The sequence below is a fragment of the Ruditapes philippinarum genome, unplaced genomic scaffold, assembly GCF_026571515.1.
Source record: "Ruditapes philippinarum isolate M1 unplaced genomic scaffold, ASM2657151v2 ctg7857_1_1_1_1, whole genome shotgun sequence".
Lineage (NCBI taxonomy): Eukaryota > Metazoa > Mollusca > Bivalvia > Venerida > Veneridae > Ruditapes > Ruditapes philippinarum.
In genome coordinates this window covers 3,037-26,836 of record NW_026861715.1, presented here as the reverse complement: position 1 = coordinate 26,836, position 23,800 = coordinate 3,037, and the positions used below count along the sequence as shown (strand labels likewise).

Genomic DNA, 23,800 nt, shown 5'->3' with positions numbered 1-23,800 from the left:
CAGACCTGAATTGATTTGACTTGTATGTGACATATGTTTGGTATAAATTAGTTACCAACGGAAACTTAATTTATACTTTTATAGTCATTTATAACTTATACAGAAATTTTATCCGGATTTAGAAACAATTACTGGTTCTTTTATGTGCAGACTGTAAATTAGCATCATTGCAAGAGATTTTTGGTTTTTAAAGTCTAATTTGAAAGAATGTTTGTAGTTATTGGATTAAATTTGATTGGAATAGTGGGCGATCAAACTTGCAATTCCTGGCTTCTTTTAGTGAGACAATTTTACCAATGATTTTAAGTGACGACCTGATTAGCCTTAACTTACCATCTCATGATCTGACCAAATTTTTTTCACTTCTTGAGGCTTACATCCCTTACGATTTGTGTTACATACAAAGTATTTTCTCTGCTTTGAATTTGGAAAAGGTCATTAAATAAAGGAAAGACATTACAATATCAAAATGATTAAATTCAGCTACCAAAACTATGACTGAACAGACTTCTGGGATCTAATAAGCTGGAAAATATTGCTTACATAAGCTTGATATGAAAAAGTTGCAAAAAATGATAAATTGAACCAAGTCTGTGCCATTTTTGACTACAGAACCACAATTAATTGTGCATCATTACTGAAAAAGCTCATTTAAGCAGCATCATCATCATCATCCAGATTCATGCTAATTTTCATGATTTTAAAATGTATTTAAAAGTAAAATACATGTATTGTGAAGTGAACAAAGAAAGTAATTTATACATTGCAAACAGCACTTACAATCCATATAAATTACCAAAAAATTGGTCAAAATATACATAAATACCTCTTACTACGTTAGTAACGCAGAAGAATTATAGTGATTGATACCTCAAAATCAGTCATTAATCACACAAAGCATGTAAATAGTTAATTAAATATTAAATCTTTTTACTTTTCATTAGATCGTAATACATTTTTCTAAAGATTGAAGTTCTTGAAATATTTTGGCTCATCTGGAGGTGTGCAGCTTTAAAGAATTATTACATGCCATAATTATTACATCATAAATAATACACAACTGAAAAAAATTGTTTCCTACGGTACCTTTGTTATGAATTGCAAATCAGGAAAAAAATTAGATGTACAAAAATGTACATTGTACAAATGTTGTTTCAGTGAAATACAATGTCAGAATATGCAACATATGGTTGATTTTAAAATAAACAATGATTCTATTCTGTGATGACATTATTATCAGATTTTCTGACAGATCAGAGGTATGGAAGCTGGTTTCCAGGATATACAATATGGCAATTGACAATGCGATATATGATACTGTAATCAGAAATATTATACAATTATGGATTTAATTTGTTTCCTGGGAGAAAATATGAATAATATTATAGTGTATATTACACTTTGTGGTTTCTTTAAAACTAATACAGTTCTCAATAAAAGACAGTGTATGATTATTTTGAACTTTGTGCATTTATTGTTAATATTAAACTTTATTGTTATATAAAAGCAAATGGGAAATAAATTGAACCAAATTTGAAGACAATTCTGATTTCATATTCCTGATGAAGGTTGTTGTTCAACCGAAACTAGTAGAATAATAAATACAGTTAAAACTTGACCCAATGATGACATTTGTTGCTCTTTCTTCTTTTTTGTGTGCATTTGAAGACAAAGCTAAGGGAATAAATTTTTGCTAATATTCAATTATAAAGATAATTATATAAAATATTTTTATAGTAATCTAGCAGAGTTACAGATTAAATAAGTAAAAACGTGACAACAAAAGCATATCATGCCATGATAAAGATACTATAAAACATAAATGGGGCAAAAATATTTCACAATCTGTTCCCTAAAGTTTCACAAGCATGGTCCATAGGGTATGCCCTTAAACCTGTTTCGAATAGATTTACTCTGGAGTTAAGAATATTTTGGGTTTTCCCAGCTAATCTGGGGGTTCAAAGAAACAAACTTTTACAGTTACAGTAAACCTGGTACAGACTTTAATTACGAGGTACATACAGAAAGAAGAACTGAGTGAAGGTTCTATATAAACAGGAATTCATAATACAGTGTAACTTCCAAACTTTTTGGCTAGTCCCACAAGTGTTCCGTTTTCAGAAGTTACACTGTATAATATATCATCAAGCTTTACACTAAAAATGAGTAATTATACTTAGGCAATTTCGCAATAAAACAGGAGCCAAACTATATTATATTAATTAGGATAAAAACAAGAATATATTATAAATAATAAACTTGATGAGAATTTCGTCCAACACTGAAATGTTATGATTTGATGTCATCATTAAAGAAAGCCAGTGAATTTTTTGCCTACAAAAATGTATATTAACTCGAGGGCTCAGCGCAAGACTATTCTAACTCAATATTTTTCAGAAAATGGTTTTTTGACATTTTCTTGTATAAATTCCTTCAATGCATGTTCTGTTAAAAAGACATAATTAATTTCCCACTAATTTTAAAGTTTTACACATTTTAAGAAAATATTCTATCTGCTGATATAATATATTCAGTGCAAAACTATTCTAACTCAAGTTAGAATAGTTTGACAATCACTTTTTTTTTCAATTTTTTATTTTTAGAAAATCTTCAAGTTAATTTTTTTTCATTTTACAAAAAATACAAATCTTGCTTCAGCTTAATCAAAATTTAATATAATACAATTGGTCTATAATTAAAGCTCTGTAATTCAATAAATAATTGCATTGATAGTATTAAGTATCAAACATAATAACAAACCACAAATGAATTATGTATGGATGTTGTTGGCAAGTGTGAGAATCACGTAATATTTATATATAGCATTAGCACTAAGCAGATAATAGTTTGTTCTAGAATCAAATGTTTTAATATTTCATATAAATGTTCATGCTTTATCACTTAGAATTTTATCAACATTTTCTTTATCAAATGATATCTTTAATATGAATATCCAAATGATAAATTCCTATTGTTTTGATCAACATTCGAAATGTGCCAATCGTAGACAAATCAACTTAGAAAGAAATAGAAGAATGTCTACAACAGCTCTCCCTTTCTTAGAAGAAATATTATAATCTATGTCATATCTTTACTCTATTTTTTTATACCTTATGCTTTTTACAGGACATGAAAAACAGTATAGAAACTTTTAAAATAGGCAGACAATTGTATGTTTTGACTTTTTGTCATTATAACTTTAATATAACTTTATTAGCATTTTTTTGTGTATTTGAGTTTATCTACATTTATATTTGCCACCAGACTTGCCCATATACTCCAGAAAACAAAAGTATTAGAGATTTAATCATTTTAGATTTTTGGAGGATAGTGCAAGATACAGAAATTCAAGAAGCTTCTCCCAGTTCTTTAGCGTGCCGAATACATTGTATTTAAGCACTCATATATGGGACCTCGATTTCAAGTCTCATCCAAAAGAGTGATTAGTAATTTAGTTTGCCAGCCCATGAATTGTACCCACAATGTCGAGATTACAAGTCTTACTTTCTGACCGATTAAGCTATGCATGCTTGCACTTTATATACATTAATGTTCAATAAATTTGACATCTTCATGCTTGACTAGCTGTATATTGATGCTGCAGTGTAATTGCCTAGGGCAATTTTCTTCACATTAAGTGATTCACAAGGTTTGGACTAAGTTTATCCTTTAATCTGGATAATGATGATGAAATTATAATTTACAGACTTAAGTGAGAGATAATTATGTTTAATAGCGCCAATTATAAAAAGCTTACATGATTGGTCTTAAAAAAAATCAGGCTTTTAGTTTTAGAAATTTATGTGTACATAAAGCAATTTTTTTTATTTATCACCAGCATGCAAGTAAAACAGTTATTGTTAGTTTTATCCATTTGAAACAAAATATGAAAACTAACCGTTCCAAAGGCTGTAGAGTTAACACTAAACAAATTTCAAAATTATAATTTTAAGCAAGAATGCAGTGCTTGAAAGACTCAAAATAAATTATTCTAATAATATGTGGTATAAATTGTATAAATTTTATTATGTAATTAAATCTATATGTAATTATCCAATAATCAATAAAATATTCCTGTTCTATCCAAATTGATATGGAGATATATATCCTAGTAACCCCTCTCCATGACATAGACATATTTGCAGGTCAAACGTTGCAAGATATTTTAAGCAGACGAATAAAAATTTGTGTCTAAAGACTAAACAGGTAAAAGTGTAAAAGTCACGGGGCTGGACAACTAGAGTGAGACATGTTTAATGCTTGCTTCAACTACACTGAGGAAGTTATGTTTATCAAATTATCAATTTACAGACTTTGCTTGAGAATGAGAGAGGTCTAAATATAAACAGTCAAGTGAGTCATGAATGACAGTGTCAGTGGGTCAGCTCGGCCATAAAGTTTCTAAATCATTTACAGATCTATCACAAATTTGCAAATATTTTTTTCTTCTTCTAAATGCAACCAGTGTATTTATGGCCAATTATATAGACAATCGTTAACCTAAAATGAATGCAAATTAAGCAGAATATAAACAAAATGTGTCACAAACCGGTACTTCCTGATTTATGATTCAAAATGGCGAGATCACATGACCAAAATCCATAGTGCGTAATGTTCTCTACTTTTTATCAAGTAAAAAAAGAAATAATGTATAAAAAAAATGAAAAAAAAAATGATGGCACTATTGTGTAAATAACTTTATTTCAGAATCTCATTTTATAGAAAATATTTCTTTTCACAACTTAGATTATGTTTGTACATGTGCATCACGTGTAGGGCAACAATAACAACAACAATTCTATCAAACTATGATGTAATGGATTAAACTCAACTGCTGGTCTTGTAAAATGCCCTGGAGATACCTTATCAGGTAATACAGAAAATACCATAATATATTAGTGTCTAATCACAGGAGCCCCATATTGAATAGACCGATCCTTGAACACCTGAAATGTATGAGAGTAGCAGACGCTTCTCTATTAGATCTATGTGTGAACTTTTAGTTTTACTAAACACATGCTAAAAACATGAACTCAAAGAAAAAACGGGAAGGGGGATGCTCTCAGCTTCTCTTTCCCCTTGGTATTTGCAAATTTTAGAGAAGGCACAGGGAATCGTAAGATGATTGAAGATCCACTGCAACATGTAAGATGGCATGTTTGCTCAGGGAAACATAATTTTAGGAAGTGGCTAGCTGTTTAAAGACACAAAATATCATGTGCATTTTCGTCTTTCATATAATTTTGAAAAGTGCCAATGGCTAGCGGTATGTGACTGATGAAGAACTTTTGGCTAGCCATACGTGCCCGTACCACTAGCCCCTTCCTTACATTTAAGGTGACGCAGCTTAGTTTTAGCCGCCAATGTCTTAACTGAAGCTGAAGTGAGTGGACCTGAAATATTCCAGAGACAACGAGGAAGGGTGCTTGAGCTATTAGCAACCGTTGAAACACAGCTTGAAAGGCACAAACAGCCCTTTTCACGGCTTTGTTTAGTTTATTTACATAGCAAACTGTAGTGTATCTTATTTTCTGAAATTAATTTTTATGCATTTCTATGTTTCAGGTTCTTTACCCATAATGAGCAACTTATCCAGAAGGTAAGGTTTTTTCATGATCAGTTATTTATTAGCCTGACCTATTAGAAGGAAAGGGAGAGCTGTCTTGTAGACATTCAGGTGTTAGAGTCGCAGTCAAACTTTGGTTAAGTTTTTGCATGCAAGCTGGTTAAAACTTCACACACTTATTTGAAATATTACTAAAAATATTACTAAATGTTTGATGAGCTAATATAAAATAATCCTTGTGTTCATTTGGTGTCAGAACTACATGTACGTAGTCTACTCTGACCAAATATCCTCAATGTCATTTGTTTAATTATTATTCAAAATAATATCTTTTTAAGTGGCAAGTGTATTTAAGTTTAAACACATTAATTACTTCATGACTTTAATGACAGCTTGGAACTTATTTCAACTACTCCGGCTTGGTCACTCTTGAATGTGCTTATCTGTCCCCAGTATAGCTCAGACCTTTGATATCTGGGTTGAGATGGCAGACAGCCTCCTGGTGTTTTTATGTATGAGTAGTTTACTAAGATGTTAAGTCATTATTGCAAATCAGCGTTGAAGGGAAAAGTGTATATACAAAATTACACTGAAATGTTCATAAGTCTATCAAATATGTTTTAATTTTTCTTACTGTCCTGGTTTGTCATATTTTAAAATATGATGCACTTTATATTTTAAAATATTTTGCAATAGACATGATTTGAAGATTCTTTACTCATATCTCATAAATTATTTATCATTTTATTGTAGCTATCAGAAACTGGACCAATACGTTATGCAGCTAGAATGACAGTATACTGGTTCTTAAGGGCTAAAGAAACAGGTAATGCATATTTGTATTTATCCTGTCACTTGTATCAATTTCGGCCCGATAACAAGGTGCCGTATATTTTTACTGATCTACGGCACTTGATCACGTGGTATGCATGGTTTGCCGGACTACTTTTCAAGAAAAAATATAATTATTATTATATTTGGTGGTTAAATTTGTTTTCGCCTCAGAGTTTCCAATAGAAACGTTCGTTAAATCTTCTGTGTGTAGAATAACGAATTTTGGAAACGTTGATAAAACTTTGTTTGTTTATTTTATTTCACTCTATAATTTTTCAAGCGAAATAAAAATTATTAAAAGTGAATAAATGTAAAACTTAACTCGTTTGCGACATTAAAATAGCGTACTTGATTTGATTGTTTTGCACGTGCTGTTTGGCGCTACATTGTGACGTCACGTAAACAATACTTTAAACGTCTGTACAGCGTTAACGACTGAATAAAAGATATTGGTGTTCGAATTCATTTTCTTAGTTAGACCATTTTCTTTCATTCTAGATAGTTTTCACAACAAAATTCGACAAAAAATTGTTTTTATTTATCACATTTTTCAAACAAAATGGCGCCCTCAATGTGAAAATACACAGGGAGATAATAAGAACGGCGAGTGCATTGTTGTAGAATAATGCACGCTTCGGGCCATCTTTGTTTATATAGAAACATTTCCGATAGTGTGATTAAAGGTAGTTTGCCTAATAAAATTCTTTAAAAAAAACGGTCACAGGAAAGACTTCGGCTCACCCAATAAATTCCTCCGCCTCGCCAGATAAACTTTCTCCATCCACGGCACCAACCTATTATTCTCTATATCATGTTTGACTATTGCTTTCCTCAATTTTTAGCTCTTCTGACATGGTGAGCTTTTGTGATTGCTTTTTCGTCCGGCGTCTGGCCGTCCGTAAACTTTTACTTTAAACAACATCTCCTCATAAATGGCTAAGCTAATTTCATCCAAACTTCACAAGAATGTTCCTTTGGTACATCCATGCCATCTGATCTTGTTCTGCACTGTACACTATTCAGTCAGGACATATTTTGAAATTTTCCTAAAGAGGATAAATGGATTTGTCCAGATTGAAATATGTACAAGTCCATTTTAGATATTTAATGTGGTAAGGCTAAATTGTCTTGTTTTGAGTTTGATTTGTCAATGGACTGCTTAGAAATTGACAAAAGGACAGGTCTGTTACAGGGGTTATTCCCTGAATTGAGAATTAATTAACTGTTTCAATTTAAATTCACCCATTTCATTTCTGGAAATTAAGGTGATTAACTGCTTAATTTTCAATGTCCAGTGAGGCTACTTAATTAATTTAGAAAATTTTTCTTGTCAGATTTTTTTCCTGGAAAATAGTGCATGAGGGGTCTGTCTTCACCATTGAAGCTAAAAAAAACCATATGACCTTTACAGTGTTGGTGTAAAGTTTAACACAACCAAAAGGAGTTACATTATATAAAAAAGTTAGATTGTTTGCTTTCTTTCAGGTATTGAAAAATTAAAGAGAGACCCTAATTCAATTGAAGACACATCAAGAGGAAAACGGTTTTCTGACAGATTTAAAGAGGAGTTGGAGAAAGGAATGAAAGAATTAGAAGATAAGAAAGATAAGGATAGGAATTAATGAAAAATCTCATGTAAAAACATTGGTGAAATTTTTTCGGGATGATTCTTGAATATTCAGGATTTTAAGACTAAAAAAAAACCACATTTTCTCTTCATAATACTGTAAAAAATGTGGCAACATACAGGTTTAAAAAAAAATGTCTTTCACTCATGGATAAGTTTTGCGTAAAGTCATTTATATTACTCACTAATTAAGGAATGGAAGGAAAAGGTGCCAAAGCAACTGTGATCATATACTTAATGCATGTGTAATGAATTTACCAAAAAAATATGTGTAATGGATTATTAATATTGCACACTTAATGTGCTGAATTTCTGTAATTGAATTGCCTATCTTTGAATTTGGATCCATTCAAAGTTATTTTATTATGAAAATACAAAAATTGAGTTACCAATGGCAACTGTAACATTGCCTGGTGAGACAGCTCAGTACTATGCTGGTTGGAAAGACTAATCTTATTTTGTTCCAGCAGTTAAAGCAGCATGCCTCCAGATTCATGCTTAATTTCATGAAAATTTTGAAAATGTATTTAAAAGTAAAATTATATGAAGTGAGCAAAGAAAGTAAATTACACATTGCAAACGGCACTTACAATCCACGTAAATTACCATAAAGAGGTCAAAATATACATAAATACCTCTTACTGTGTTAGTAACGCAGTAGATTATAGTGATTTATGCTGCAAAATCAGTCATTAATCGCACATAACTTGTAAATAATTAATAATATATTGAATCTTTTTACTTTTCTTAAGATCTTAATACATTTTTCTAAAGATTGAATTTTTTTAAATATTTTGGCTCATCTTGAGGCGTGCAGCTTTAAGGGTTGCTATGTAAACTTTTCGAAATTATGTACACTTTCGAGATTTATAGAGTTTATCAGTGTCACTTTTCTTGCGGTTGATTAAAATTATATTAATTCTGTACCCTAGTCTTAGTAATGTTTTTTTTTTATGACAATCTCATCATGTTATGAAATGTATTGCTAAAGAGGGAATAACTGTTGTATTGAATGTCTTATTTAATTGAGAAATTTATTTTATGTAATGTATATCTGCTAGATGTAAGGATGTTTTATATTTCTTCTCAGGTATCAGATAGAATTTTGTCACAATTATAAATAGAAAACAAAAATACACATTGTTGCACTGATACAAATTTGACATGTTTCTTTTATTTGCTGACGTTCGAGAAGTGAATTTTACTAGATGTGGGGTTTTATTTGAACTCATCGAATGTCATATTTGAAAATATTATGGAAAGGAAAGTTAAAGAAAACTGACATTAATTCGGTTTTTTTTTCCTCTGGTGTACTCATAACTTTCTCAGGTGTACACAGTCATGCTTTTCATAATTTCATTAACCAATATTAATTTTGCAGAGAAATAGCATGTTCCTTAACACAGACATTCGGCGTATTTGTCATGCCAGTACTGGTTAATCAGAGTAATCTCCCGTTGATCACCAAGACCAGCACCCGTTTACTACATAATAAGATTTACAAGACAAATGAGCCAAATGCCCGTGTCCCTTAATAATGCCTATAACGCACCCTCTACAAGATGTCTGCCTTACAAATTAGAGATAGATGGTTTAAGCATTACTATACTGTGGTGACAATTCTGGCTAATGTAGCACTTGATTTCAAGAACTTAAGAACTTCATACTCGAGTGCTAATTCATAACCGTAAGTTTATTTCGGGACCAGTAAAGTAGTAGTAAAATCTGCGTTCTGCATGCAGGGGACAATCAGCTGTGTATGGTGCCAAATCTATTGTATAGACTCTGTAGTGCACGGAAAGTTGAAAAGTAAACCATGCCTCTGTTGCCCACCCCCTCCCGAAAAATGACTGATGTATAGTTAATGCTAAAATTATTTTAGGGAGCATATTATATACAATGCACAGGAAAGTCCACAAAAATGATATGCACAGTATTGAGTAAAACATTGCAACCCGTAAATTAGTTTGATTCTTTTCAAGTATATTTAAATTGACTTCAAAAATAGGGAAATTAATATAAATGTATCGTTAATTTCATTTACTTCGGTTAGTAAATAGCTTAATTTACGCGTATTGCATGGCAAACATTCATGTATTTTCTTCCATCCACTTAACCTTCAAATGGGTTAATGTGGTTAATTGACTTCTCATTGATAACTTTTGTTATTGTTGACCACGATCGTTCAGCATCAATTTTAAAAAATAAAGAATATTTAAACAAATGAAAAATAAATAATAAAGAATCGAAAATTATACGATTGAAGAAATGCTGTGACGTTTAAGTATAGGTTAGTGTTTAATAATATGTATTAACAAAAATAATTGGTCAAGCCTGCCGCAGGCAGGCGACCAATTATTTTTGTTAATGCATATTATTAAACACCCTTCTTAATATTGCCTCATACATATTCATAGATTTCTCAGAACGAGGCTAACAGGGCAAGCTGCGGTATCTGCTCTATGTAAACATATCACGAATATATGGCCGAAAGATTTTTCTACAGTGTCAGATATCTTGATAATGTTCTGTTTGCTACATACTTGTTGAGAACTATATTTCATATTAAAAGATCTCTTCTGGAGATGAATAAATCAACAAAGGGTTTAATTTACACTATACACAGTGAAGGATCGATATACAAGACCTGATAAGTCAATTAAAGTTTATGATAATTCCAAGTAATTTCTAATATTCTTTGTCAGTATAAATATCAGGTTAACTCTTTGCAACTTAAATAGACATTATCTGCGTTATCAGTATTTTATTGCTAACCTCAACACATGTTGGATAATAGATGTAAACAGTTGGATGCTGAATTCTGTACCATACTTCCCCTAAATTTAGCTATTGAAATTAAAAGTTTTAAAAAGTTTTATTCACTTTGTATTTAAAAATAAAAAATTCTGGATGACGCTCTAGAAACTGGTTAATTTTACAGACAGCATAATCAAATCAAAATGATATTTTGTTTAAACATGACACCCCGTCTTATACATTTCAATGGATTTTCAGCATCATAACACATGATGTTGTTTACAGCAATGTAAAAATACATTTCATGCTTAGTAAGGAACGTAAAATTTATATATTATCGACTATATAATTAATTACAGTATAAAATATTTAGTATATAACGAAATACAATCATTTAATTGCAAATATCAGTCAAATCTTAAGACGAAGCTGAAGTATCATTAGATTATTGCACTTGTCCAGTTGGTCCGACTTGATTATGTGGTCATATTGTTGGAACCCTCAACTGGCTGGTATATAACAAATCATTAGGGAACACGGCACTTCCAGAGGATGTTGCCTGGACTTACCAACCCCAAATATTCCATGTACATAGGGGACTGAACATTCGCAGAAAACCTGCGCAATACCTTGCAGTTGTAGGGTATTAGGAAAGGCAGCATCGAGTTTTAGCACTTCTTTTAACATTCCAAGACATATTCTCTCAACAATATAATGCAATAAGAGGACAAAATATTAAATGTAATAAACATGTTGACATATTCCCTGCACCATATATGTAACAAAGCACAATGTTAAAAAACAAAGTAATGCGATGATTTCTTTTAAAGTTTTTATTTAAATTCAAGGCGCTAAAAGACTGAACAAATGGTCCTTTAAAATATGCTAAAAACATTTCGCCAGTCAAGCTGATTGTTTTGCTTGCATCATAATAAACGCTCTTAATGATTTTCCTATTGAAAACTGTAATTAATATGTAGTAAAATTTGATAGAAATCCTGTATAACACTACAAAATATACAACTGTCAACATCTGAAATTTTGTTTGTATCAAACGTTCAATATCACTGTTTGTTTTCTTCCTTAGTGTTCTGTAATTCTTCTTTGAACTGATAGTTTCTTGCCACTGCCATGAAGAGATATTACAATTAAAGGCGATTCAAATACCAATTGTCAATTTGTGTTCATGACTGTTACCAGTGGAGTTCCTGAAAAATATATACCTTTTATTTAGAAGTGGAAACAAGAATTATGTCATTTCTAGAATATATCGATTTATATTTTAATTGCACATATATTTTGTTACAGGGGCTGAACTTTGTTTATGTGTAAAAAATGAAAATTAAGTCTTGTGTATACCTCTCATCTGGTAATGAAATCTTCTTCTTTAGTGTTCATCTTATTGTTCTGTTGATTATTACTCCAGTCGAACCATCTACATGCAGGGTACATAATTCTGTTCTCTTCAGACATATATGAATTTATGTCCATGATTGTTAATCTTATTGTGTGAAATGCTTCAAAACGAGCAACTATTGCAAACTATTGATCTGAAATAGTACATAAAATAACCGTTATTGCTTTTTAGTATAAAAATGGTATTGATTTAGATTCTTTTAAATGTTATCATTATATTTATAAGTGTGATATTTTAAATGAAATTTATGAACAAACATATTGTTATGTATATATAAATGAAACATTTAAAACAATGAGAAATGAGAGTAATTAATGTAAGTACTAGTAATACAACTTAAGTAGCTTGGTTTAAAAAGAAAAGAACAATGGTATTTTACCTCGAAATGTTCTTTCATCCATCCTATTTTCACAATCCTTTCCTTTGTTAAACTCACATCCTTAGGTATTTTATGAAAATTAACGGTATAATTATATCTAGAATTGGAATAACAGAGTGGAATAAAAATGAGATTTCCCCAGTAAGTTTAACACACTAGGGCTTATCAGGTCAGACATTATTTGTTTACATTCATGCCCTGTTAGCCTCTCTCTGGTGATGGAATGTAAAGTATGCATATAATTTGAGAAAGGCCTGCTAACCTTGATATTTTACAATTCAGAGTGTAAACCACACCTCTAACTCCTCCCTAATATAATGCATTACTGAAATTTGTTAGACTGGTTAGAGGACAGATTAAGTCAAAGTTAGACTTAGCAGAAATTTGAAAAATACTACGCACAATGTGATTGGACAAAAAATAATGTTGATCATTAACAATACATATCTTAATTATTCACGAGAATCAAAAGAAACTGAACTATTTAAAATATGAAATATTCTGTTGGAATTTTAACTCGTTAATGCAAAAATACGGAATATTTTTTCATAATTATCACAACAATTTTATCCCTGTATCTAAAGATGACAACGCATATTTGTACTTTACCATCTTTATTGTTTCCCCAAAAACTAATTCAACATTTTTTACCTGTGACACTTGGACCAATAAAGTTTAATTTTGTTAACATTTCTTGCGAAGCAGAGTTTGCATATTGTTATAAAGTAGAGATGAATTAATAAGTACCGTAAATATATTACTATACGTGCAAGTACCACTTGCCCTCACCGCTGTGGGTTCGACTCCCGACAGGGACTTTGGATTCTTTCATGTGAGGAAACTATCCAGCTAGCTTGTTCTACCCAGGTGCCCGTTCGTGCCAAGGATAATACACGGAATGGCACCTGAGGTATTCCTCCACAAGTAAAGCTGCAATGTTGCCATAATTATGACATAATTATACTATGTGACGTAAAACCCAATCAATAAAAAAACCATGAATGCAAGAAGGGCTTTCATGAAAAAAATCTTCACCAAGTCCAAAACAGTGTTGTCGGGAATTTAATAAAGTATTGTTGATTAATAATGAAACGTTTAGAAATAGAAGATTATCCGATATTGTTCACAATACTTCAATTTTTGTATAGCAAACTGATTTTTTTTTTGTATCTGCAGAATGATATATGTCATAGACACCTGTCGATTTGCTCATAATTTATGGTAGTGTGGGGCCGGGGTGTGTTTGTTGTTGTTGCCTTTTACATGACGTGCTGGACTTGATATATTTTTTCGAGATTTCACAATTTGTGGCAAGTGACTTGGCCAATAACTTGTAATCATTCGCTCACCCCATTTGTCAAGAATAATTATTTTCATTGTGAAAAATGGCCCATAAAACACCCTTAACTCAAATCAAGCTAAGACTCGACTAAAGATACTATCTCCAGTTTAATTCTGAGAAAATATCTTTTTTATCTTTTGTATGTATAATAAATGTATTTCCGTTTTTGAATGCTCCAGCTAGCTAAGCTATGTAAGGCATTTAAACTTTATGCTTGAAGAGTTTTTGTATCTCAGTGGAGTTCCTTTAACTTCTGAAGCAAAATGTTGATTGGTTGCTGTACTAGTTGAACTAATAAATTTTAAATGATGTTAACGATTGACAATAAGTTGATTGACAATAAGTTGTCATAATTTCTCGGATAACGAGCAAGAACAATACACCCTAGCATACCGCAATAAATCGATGACGTTAGAGCCACAGAATTTATTCAGGTCAAAGTTTGTGTTTGGAATTTTAAAGAAATACATAATCAGAATATTCGTTTCAAATTGTTAATATAAAGAGGAATAAAACGACATAAATTTTCTCAGTTCAAATTTACAATGTAAAGTACAAGAAAACATTGATACTTAGTTCACCTTTGTGGTGTATAAAAGAAACCATTAATTTTCCCATCTTCACCTTTGGAATTTACATAGCAAAAACCATAGATTTGTTAAGTTCACATCTTGAAAATTATTGAGGAAACCATAGATTTTTTCTCAGTTCACTCTTGGAATACAAAGGAAATAGATCACTTGTGGAATATACAAATTTGTGGTTATATTGAAAGATTAAACTGTTTATTTCGTTCTTTATATATATTTTTGAGAAACCGAATTTATATACTAAGCTCATATAAATAATATTAAGAGTTAAACATGTGAATTTCCAATATTTTAGAGTTGGAAGTGAAACCAGATTTGACATACAATTTCATGTAATTTTTTTCCGGTCCAGTGTAAAGTAACTGTACTCAAATAGCGTTATAGAATATTTGTATTCTGCTTTGTTATTATTGTTTCCTATCTGGACACTATGCCATCTAGTGAGCCATGTTTAAAGATAGGAATGTCATTAGCACTTCTAACAATACCAGCGGCTATTGTTGCCTTAGTGCTGCCATGGTGGGCTTTTAGAGAAGACGATTTCTTCGGTGAATCATGGAAATTGAACATTGGTCTGTGGAAATGGTGCCAAAAGACCGTGGACATCGATGGCGATTCTTCAACGGCATGCCGAAGACATACTTCCCCCGAAGGTATAGAGCTTATTTTATCTTTATGTTTGATGCAATAAAAAAAAGTGAATTACATGCATTTCTATTTCTTAGACAATAACTTTTCGAAATATTTTATTTGGATAGCTGAAATCTCACATAAACTTCTACATATTCAACAACTGTCCTTCATTAAGTTTCCTCTCGATGCCCTTTTTAAGAATATAAGGTTTCGTGACGATGCCCTTTTCCGAATAAACAGTATAGTAAACTGTTACATCACGCTGCCTTTTACAGAATACATAGTAGCGCCACGATATATTCTTTTAGAATAATTATAAAACAGTATAGTTACACCACGCTGCCTTTTACAGAATACATAGTAGCGCCACGATATATTCTTTCAGAATATAAAGTTCCGTCGTTTTATGTCACGATGTCTTTTTTAGAATATATAGTAACTTCATGATGCCCTTTTCATGCAGAATTTACATAGTTCTTTCACGATGCCTTTTTTTAGAATATAAAGTAAGGTCACGCTGCCTTTTGAGAATATATAGTTACGTCACGTAGTTCTTTTCAGCATATATAGTTAAGTCACGATGTCTTTTTCAGGATATATAGTTACGTCACGATGTCTTTTGATATTTGCTCTGCTACTACATGCACTAGGACTGGTGGCGGTGGTTGTTCAAAGATGGTTTGTACAAGAGCTGATACTTCTTACAGTGTTCGGACCTCTTCTTCTATGTTTTGCAGGTTTGTTAGGAAAATATATTTTAAATAACACATATATCTTCTTTTGTGTAACAGAAACAAATTTATATAAGCTTTAGTCACAGTGTCAACATTTAAACGTTAGACTGCTTATCATCTTTGAGAGAAAAACTCGATTAGCAAGTCCCAGTCCGGCCTCGAGGTTATTAAACTTTTTTTTTTTTACTAAATTTCGTCCCGAATCACTGACTTTTTTTCTTTATTTCGTTGGCCGAATACACATTTTGTGCTTATTTCTTATCTAAGAAATTTTCATGTTAGCTTCAGACCCTGGTATCATACAAGAAAAGCCAACATCGGTATTGGAATTTAAAGCTTGAACCCATTTAACTGGATCTCCGGGTTGTGAGGCAAGGACCTAGATAGACCAATAAGCTAAGGCTTTTCTCATATTGGTCATTAAGACAGTTCCATAACCTCTGTTATTTAACCTGCACGCCTACAAATTTGAAAAACTAATGTTTAGGCAATTTATAAATTTATTTGCATATTACTCAATTAAATATATAACTTTAACATATTTTTAAACGATATGTAACATGCATGTCAGAACTCTTTCGTTAGTGCGGATCTCTTTAACAGGTATTCCAAAATACAGCAATTTCATAGTTAAGATAAAATCATTTTTGTTCAAGCTGTACGCCTCCAAAACTAAATTTTCTGAGAAAAAAAATATATAAAAAAAAAATCAAAACATTATCTTATGGGATTAAGGATGCAGAAGAATATTTGCTCGATTTATAGACATTATTATCAGTATAGTTTAGTGTTTGATTGAGTTAAAACTGTCACGAGACATATTAATGGAATTAATTGTAACAGTTTACTAGCTGCTTAGTTTTTGAAATTATGTTTTGAATCCATGCCTATATCAAGTATGATACGCAAAATATATAATGGGATAGTATTTAAATAATTACAAGTTGGGCGTCCGTGGCCAAGTGGTTAATGTCGTTGACTTCAAACCACTTGCCCCTCACCTCTGTGGGTTCCCGACAGGTACTTGGATTCTTTCATGTGAGGAAGCTATCCAGCTAGCTTACGGAACGTCGGTGAATCTACTCAGGTACCCGTTCGTGCCTGAAATAATGCACGGAAGGGCACCTGAGGTCTTCCTCCACCGGTAAAGCTGGAACGTCGCGATATGACCTATACTGTGTCGATGTGACGTTAAACCAAAAACAAACAAAACAAAAATTACAAGTTGGATGCCAATTAAAGGTATTAAAAGTACACGTAAATGTACCAATATATAATATTGAAAATTGTAACGATATCATTTGACAAAGTATAATTGCAAGAGCAAGAACGATGTGCGCATATTATGTCGAATTCTATATGATTCCTCTGAAAATACAGTGCCTAAGTATAACAGAAACCACTTTTAGTTTTAAAGCGGCATGCCTCCAGATTCATGCTAATTTTCGTGAAAGTTTTGAGAATGTATTTCAAAGTATGATATTGTAGAGTAACCAAAAAGAGGCATTTACACATTATCAATAGCACTTGCAACCCATGTTAATCACCAAAAAGAGATTAAAATATGCAGAAAGAGCCCTTACTGCCTTAGTAACGCAGTAGAAATATAGATATAAATTACTGGAAAAACAGCCATTAATCGCACATAACATGTAAAATATTACTTGAATTTTAATCTTTTTACGTTTCCTAAAATCTTAGTACATTTTTCTCAAGTTTTTCTCAAGTTTGATTTTATTGAAACATTTTGGCTCATCTGTAGGCATGTAATATATATATCTATAAACTGGATTTTACTTAAATAGGACTTTTAATTTTTCATAAAATTTCCATTAACGCGTTCATACAACAAAGCATAATACACAGAGAATAGTTAAACGAGTAGATATCGCGGAATCGGGAATAATAAATTCTACTTCAAGTAAACATTTTGATTAGCAACTCTGAATATTTAACTTAAATATTTATGTGACATTAAATAACGGGAAGTGACGTTCACAGAAGGTTGCTGATATTTAGTCCAATACACCAAGCCTTTTAAGACGAATCACAGTCGGATGCACATTTGAAAAACTTCTGAATAATTCAAGAACTGACAATTCTAGATCAATAATTATTGCGTCAAATGTCTATAATTATATTTTTCAACGTTGTTAATGCATTAACCATACACAGTTTCCATTTGTTACGGTATTATAAGCACCGATATTATTTCATTCGTAAAATAACTGTTTATTTGTTTACAAAGTAAAGCAAAGTCTCTGCGTTCCGTGTTATTAATTTACAGTGCAAGCTGGGGAAACCAGACGGCGACTGGACCGAGCCTTTTGTCCGGTTTTCTCAGCGGTCCGGTGCTCTCAAAGGCCTGTTAAATGTCCATAACATTTTGTATGAATATATTTCCCTTATCAAAGTAATTGAACTACTATCCTATGTATGGGCTACATAACACCTCTGGAAGCGATATTTTGACCTCGAAAAAAAAAAACAACAAACAAACAAGTCTAGCTTTCGCACGTCAAAATATTTAGACCTTGTTTAATCCCAGTTTTGAAAAGTATAAACAGAAGCGTTTTTTCAAATAATTGTCTTTCTTTAAGATTAATTTAATATCATGATCTGGAAGCAAATCTGTACAAATCTCCTTACTACCTCCAGATATTTTTATAACAAATATGGCTCTGTGCTACCTCGTAAGCTTACACTGTAACGCAGGGATCTCTTATGTTGCTATGGGACTTCTAATCGTTCTTCGCTGTGGCTTTAAATCGCGCTAACTTACAAAAGGTCGGTTCTACCGCTGGCATATGAATTAAAATCTGCATCTACCATTAAATAAACCAGTTCGGGTTTGACTTTAACGCAGGCACGCACACAAGCAAGCCAAGAAACAAACACCTATATGGAGCGCATTTCATCGGTGATTGACTGTATAATTATATCACTGAATTAGTTTCATACTATTTTGTATTGTTTATTGGTAACGTACAGTGTATATCGATTTATACTGTAAATAATACTAAATATACTTCAAAGAAAACTTAATTGACTTTCAAACTTGAATCTGCGTTGTGTCTTCAATATTGTTTTTTTATTACAGGATTGCTGGGCTGGGTAGCAACCGTGACCTATGCAGATAAATATGTCGATACACCAGGCAACCAACCACGTGATATCCATGCAGGATGGGTGATTTCCCTTACAACATCAGGGTTCTGTTTCATTTCGGGACTGTTGTTTGCCGGAAGACAAATTTATGAAAAATGATTTACTAAACACAGTTGCAAAATTGTACCAGATAAGGGCAATAATGCTTTCTTTGAAATGTATCTGGGACGTAGCACAGAACATTATTTGACATCGACGTTATCATTACAGAAACTTATAAATTATGTGTATATTTGTAGTCAAAATGCTAAAAAAATATTCTCCTGAACACACCATTTTGTTAAGTCGACACGTTCTCTGTGTATTGAGAAATGTATAACTCTTCTGACTTACGGCTTAGTGAAACTCCAGGGTATAATTGTCACTGTGCCTCTGCTTAGACAAACAAAAGGCATTTAGATTGCCTAGAAAAAAAGAATTACTGTCAAAAGTTTCCAAAAATCGTATCAAATAAGAGGGCCACGATTAATTCGAAATACCCAGATCCCCCTGCTTTGACCAAAGGGCCAATTCTTTTAATACCCAAAAGGTCATTTGGGAAATCATTTTTTTTTATTCCGGGGAATATTTTATAATACACATAAATTTGACTTCACTTTAGCTATTGCTACATGCCCCAAATTTCAACCTTTCCCAAAAATTTGTCGGAAAACTGAATTTTTTACCCACGACAGGGGCATATTTTTTCCCCAGGCATTGATTGACACCCTTTATTTATAGAAGTCCCCTAAACACTGTCCTTTTTGTTTCAGAGGGAAACCGGTTATTTTTTTCTGTAAAATTAACCCTCAATTGAGAAAAGGACGTAATTTTTAGACCCTTGGGTACGGAATTTACTTAATACTACAAGCAAGCGATTATGTTAGGTTCAAGATAATGCACTTTCAGAGAAGAAGATACCAAGTCTATGTAAATCCCACGATGGTCCCATGGGCATGATTTATACCAGCGTCAGGCCAAATTTGTCTCATGGAAATTATCTTATAACTTTGTAGATTGCACACAAGATTTAAGATGCTGCTATTTTGTTAGGTTTACTAATCCGATGCGAGTTACTGTAGTTTCACACACGCAGATTTTAAATGTCATTTTTCTATACATGTCTATTGTTTACTAAGTGACCCCGTAGGGAATGGTAATCGTTTATAAAGATTTTTAAAATTTCAAGTTAAAAAATTTAAAAGTTTCAAGTTACTTCATGCCAAATATCTTCGTTCTTGACATAGTATTGCTTCTGAAGTTTCTAAGGATTTCATTCTGTAAGTCTAATTTTAGCTCCTTTGATCTACTTCTGTATCAGACTAAAACCATGTACATTTGTATATAATTTTACAAAAATGTGATTAACATTTACTTATGTCATGTAATTAATATAATTTAATATATTATAAGATGACACCTATACCATTAAAAGGAATTGGACAAAAGAACATATTGTTGTGTTTTGGGGGGTAGAAATGTCGTACTAGTAAACTTACAAATATAAGAATAAAATTGCAAGGACTGACAAAAGTGTTTAAAATGTATATACATTGTAGTTAGTATGATATATCTAAAATTCCTTTAATAGTCTCCTACAGAAATATTTGAAAAAAAGAAAGATTATTTCACTTTATATGATTTTGAATAAGATACAAAATTAAGAAAAAAATGTTTTAATTTTAAAATTTTTAATTTTTCTTTTTTGCTGCATTTGATTTTTGATACTAAAAAATTTTGTACAAATGGATATGTATTTGGCATTTATAATATACAGGCAAATTAATAAAAATGTTTCCCGCCCCAAAGGGCAAACTTTTGTTTTTTGTTTTTTCTTTTTTCCCAAATTTAAAATTTAAACAGACAATTTTTAAAAAAAGGGTAAGGGATATTTTGCCCCCGAAGAAAAATGATTACAATAGAAAGAATCTGTGTTTTGATTTAGACCCGACACCTAACTAGACTTCCCAAAACTTTGGTTTTTACCTTTGTGTTTGACCTTGAACTTCAGATAGGGACCTTTGGGGTTTTTTAGCTTGTGTTTTGGAGCATTTTTTTTTAAAAAGTTTTTTTAAAATATGCTTCTTTTTGGAAAATTATTTATTTCAAAAAAATTAAAAAAATTTATGGGGAAATTTGACAAAGTTAACAGAAAAATCCCAAGAAAGAATCCAGACACAATAAAATATTTAATTTTGGATGTACTGATAAGGCAATTACAGAAACATGTACAATGTACATATACTATGTGCCCATCTTTGAATGGGGGCATAAAATTACTTTTATTATGATAAATTATTCATATTTCTATCACCTTTATACTCTTAAAATGAAAGGAACAAAATGATTTATAACATTCTTATGAGATACAAATATTCAATCATAATAATATTCATGTCTTGTGTCAAGTTTGAAAAAATCTTTGAATGTGGAACAGAGAATAATATACTTAGTAAAATAAACAAGAGCTGTCAGATAGCATGCTCAACATTCTCAATGCTTGATAATGAAACAAGAGTCTGGATAATGTAGAAATTAACAAAGAGACGATTTCATACAAAAAAAGATGAAAACAAAAATGACACCCAGTTACCAGGTTATGATAATGACACATGAATTTTGTTACTCCAAAATGCAATCTGCAAAACACATGCATTAAGTTTCCAAAGAAACATCAAGTAGTTGGTAGAACATTCATGAATGTACCTTAAAGGTTATAGTGGTTGATGTGATATCAAGATGTACAAGAAGTTGCACCTAATTTTTATAAAACGTTAACCAAAATGTTACTGAAAAGGATAACCCTACTTTTAATAGTCAACCTATATCTTTTATCTATGCCATGTAAATAATCAACAAAAGCAATAATTAGAAACTAGTAACTTGTAAATTTTTTAAATTGGAAAATCATTAACATATCAATTATGCTTGTTTGAAATGAACAAAAAATTATCCTGTCTCCCTTTTTAAAGAGTATGTAGAAATATTTTTGACTGCATGTTGTACAAAATTTAGCAAATTGGACAAAAATCAAAAAATGGTAAGCATGCACCTAGACGTTTATATAGCTTTGTGTATTGGGACTGGGTATTGGCAACATGACACTAATTCATTCGCAATTGCTCTGACCTTGAACAATAGAGCTACATTTAATGTCCTTCACTTTTATCATTTTACCTAAGCTAACAATTCTTCGATTCGTTTAAATTTTCCACAGTTCCCTCCAGCTTGATATTCACTGACATCACTTTCAACATTCTTTAAACCACCAATCTTTATATGATGTTCATAAATTTCACGCTGTTTTTCTCCAAGAAACTTCTTAAAATTAGCTTTGTACCCAAACTCAACATGAGACGTTTTTACACCCGTACAGAAACAGTCATAATTAATTACCATTCATAAAGCAACTACAGATGATATATGTAGTTGTCTCCCTTCAATAGGCATAGGTTCAACAAATAATGGAAACTCAGTTGACTCATAAAGTAAATCTTCATTCGGGTCATATAAAAATATCTTAAAGTCTTCTTTTGATAGTCCAACTATAGGAACAAGCCCACAATGCATTGCAAATGAAAATATGATACTTTCTGGAATCAACTGATGCCGTAATTCCTCCAGTTTATAAATTTCAAGATCAAATGCTGAGTCACCTTTTCCTTCAAGTTCTGAATTTTCTTCATCAATGCTTGATTTAGTAACGGTGACTGCTAAAGGACCTACTCGTATGTCTACACTGCCATGCCAAACCTCTTCATGACCTATTTTTAACAAAATAAACATAAATCAGTTTTAAACATCTGATCTTGTATGAAAAACTATTGTAAAAATGTGAACATGTGAATTAATATGCGGGTTTATCTCTTGCTTAGTAGAACTGGGGCTGAGATCAATGTTAAATTTCTGGAACCTTTCATATATAATTTTTTAAAAGACAACATATCATTTCCCATTATTTCAGTAGTTCAGGAGGAGATGATGTATAAACTATGGATAATGACATACATCAGGTGATCACAAAAGCTCCCCTCACGTTTTTTTCCTGATTTTACCTATAATGAATGATAAATTTTGTTTTAAATCCCTCATGATAAAATTCAGAACTCAAGCAAGGTATCATCATAAAGAACCAATCACTATGAATGATTGAGTGTTAACAATCCATCTGTTGATAACAGACTATCATAGATCTATATAATAAACAAGTAAGAACAAATCAATACCCATGCTATTATCGCCAACTTTTATAAAAGTTTTACATCCACAAGGACACTGCATATCTTCAGAATTGTCTGAATAGCCAGAATCTATTTTCATGTCAACAGAAACTGCAAGCTTTTTCAATAAATGAGTTCCTAATACATTTGCTAATTGATTGTCTTTTTATGGATGAATCTGTCAACTGTTCTTTCAAAATTTTTATTGTATCTGAAAAGTATAAAAAAAGAAGCTCTTATACATATTTTGTTAAATCTTACTATGCTAATTTTCTTAAATCTGGACAAAACCATTCAATATAGGGTTAACGCACGTTTTTCCGTGTTATAACGTCTGCAGAGTCCCGAGGAACGGTTGGTGCCCGAGCCCGGTAGGGCGAGGGCTCCAACAGTTCCGAGGGACTCTGCAGACTTTATAACACGAAATAAACGTGCGTTGACGCTATTATAGCATAAAATTTTCAAACAAATTCGTGATGTATAGTTGATACAAAACACAATTACATTAAATTCTTGTGCTTGGACGGTATTTATCCAATTCTATGTTTTACGTA

General features: G+C 31.6%; 4 protein-coding genes across 4 annotated transcripts in view; 2 read left to right on the top strand and 2 right to left on the bottom strand.

Annotated features, from left to right (window-relative positions):
* The window catches only part of LOC132716586 (TBC1 domain family member 5-like), a gene marked incomplete at its 3' end in the record, with an annotated part of 55,569 nt that extends 50,958 nt beyond the window's left edge, over positions 1–4,611 (bottom strand). Inside the window, 1 exon segment of the mRNA XM_060699891.1 lies at positions 4,550–4,611.
* Positions 4,612–4,739: 128 nt separating this feature from the next.
* LOC132716583 (protein NCBP2AS2 homolog) lies at positions 4,740–9,197 on the top strand. Its single transcript, XM_060699888.1, has 4 exons — positions 4,740–4,870; positions 5,566–5,599; positions 6,320–6,392; positions 7,886–9,197. Exons 1-4 carry the CDS (start codon positions 4,848–4,850, stop codon positions 8,020–8,022), a joined length of 267 nt encoding a protein of 88 aa, XP_060555871.1. The 5' UTR covers positions 4,740–4,847; the 3' UTR covers positions 8,023–9,197.
* A 5,103-nt stretch (positions 9,198–14,300) lies between these two features.
* On the top strand, positions 14,301–19,453 carry LOC132716585 (uncharacterized). Its single transcript, XM_060699890.1, has 3 exons — positions 14,301–15,165; positions 15,739–15,882; positions 18,980–19,453. The coding sequence occupies exons 1-3, from the start codon at positions 14,943–14,945 to the stop codon at positions 19,144–19,146; spliced, it is 534 nt and encodes a 177-aa protein (XP_060555873.1). The 5' UTR covers positions 14,301–14,942; the 3' UTR covers positions 19,147–19,453.
* A 1,749-nt stretch (positions 19,454–21,202) lies between these two features.
* Positions 21,203–23,544, bottom strand: LOC132716584 (uncharacterized). Its single transcript, XM_060699889.1, has 2 exons — positions 23,253–23,544; positions 21,203–22,790 (listed from the first exon to the last, which is right to left on the bottom strand). The coding sequence occupies exons 1-2, from the start codon at positions 23,344–23,346 to the stop codon at positions 22,426–22,428; spliced, it is 459 nt and encodes a 152-aa protein (XP_060555872.1). The 5' UTR covers positions 23,347–23,544; the 3' UTR covers positions 21,203–22,425.
* Between the last annotated feature and the right edge of the window lie 256 nt (positions 23,545–23,800).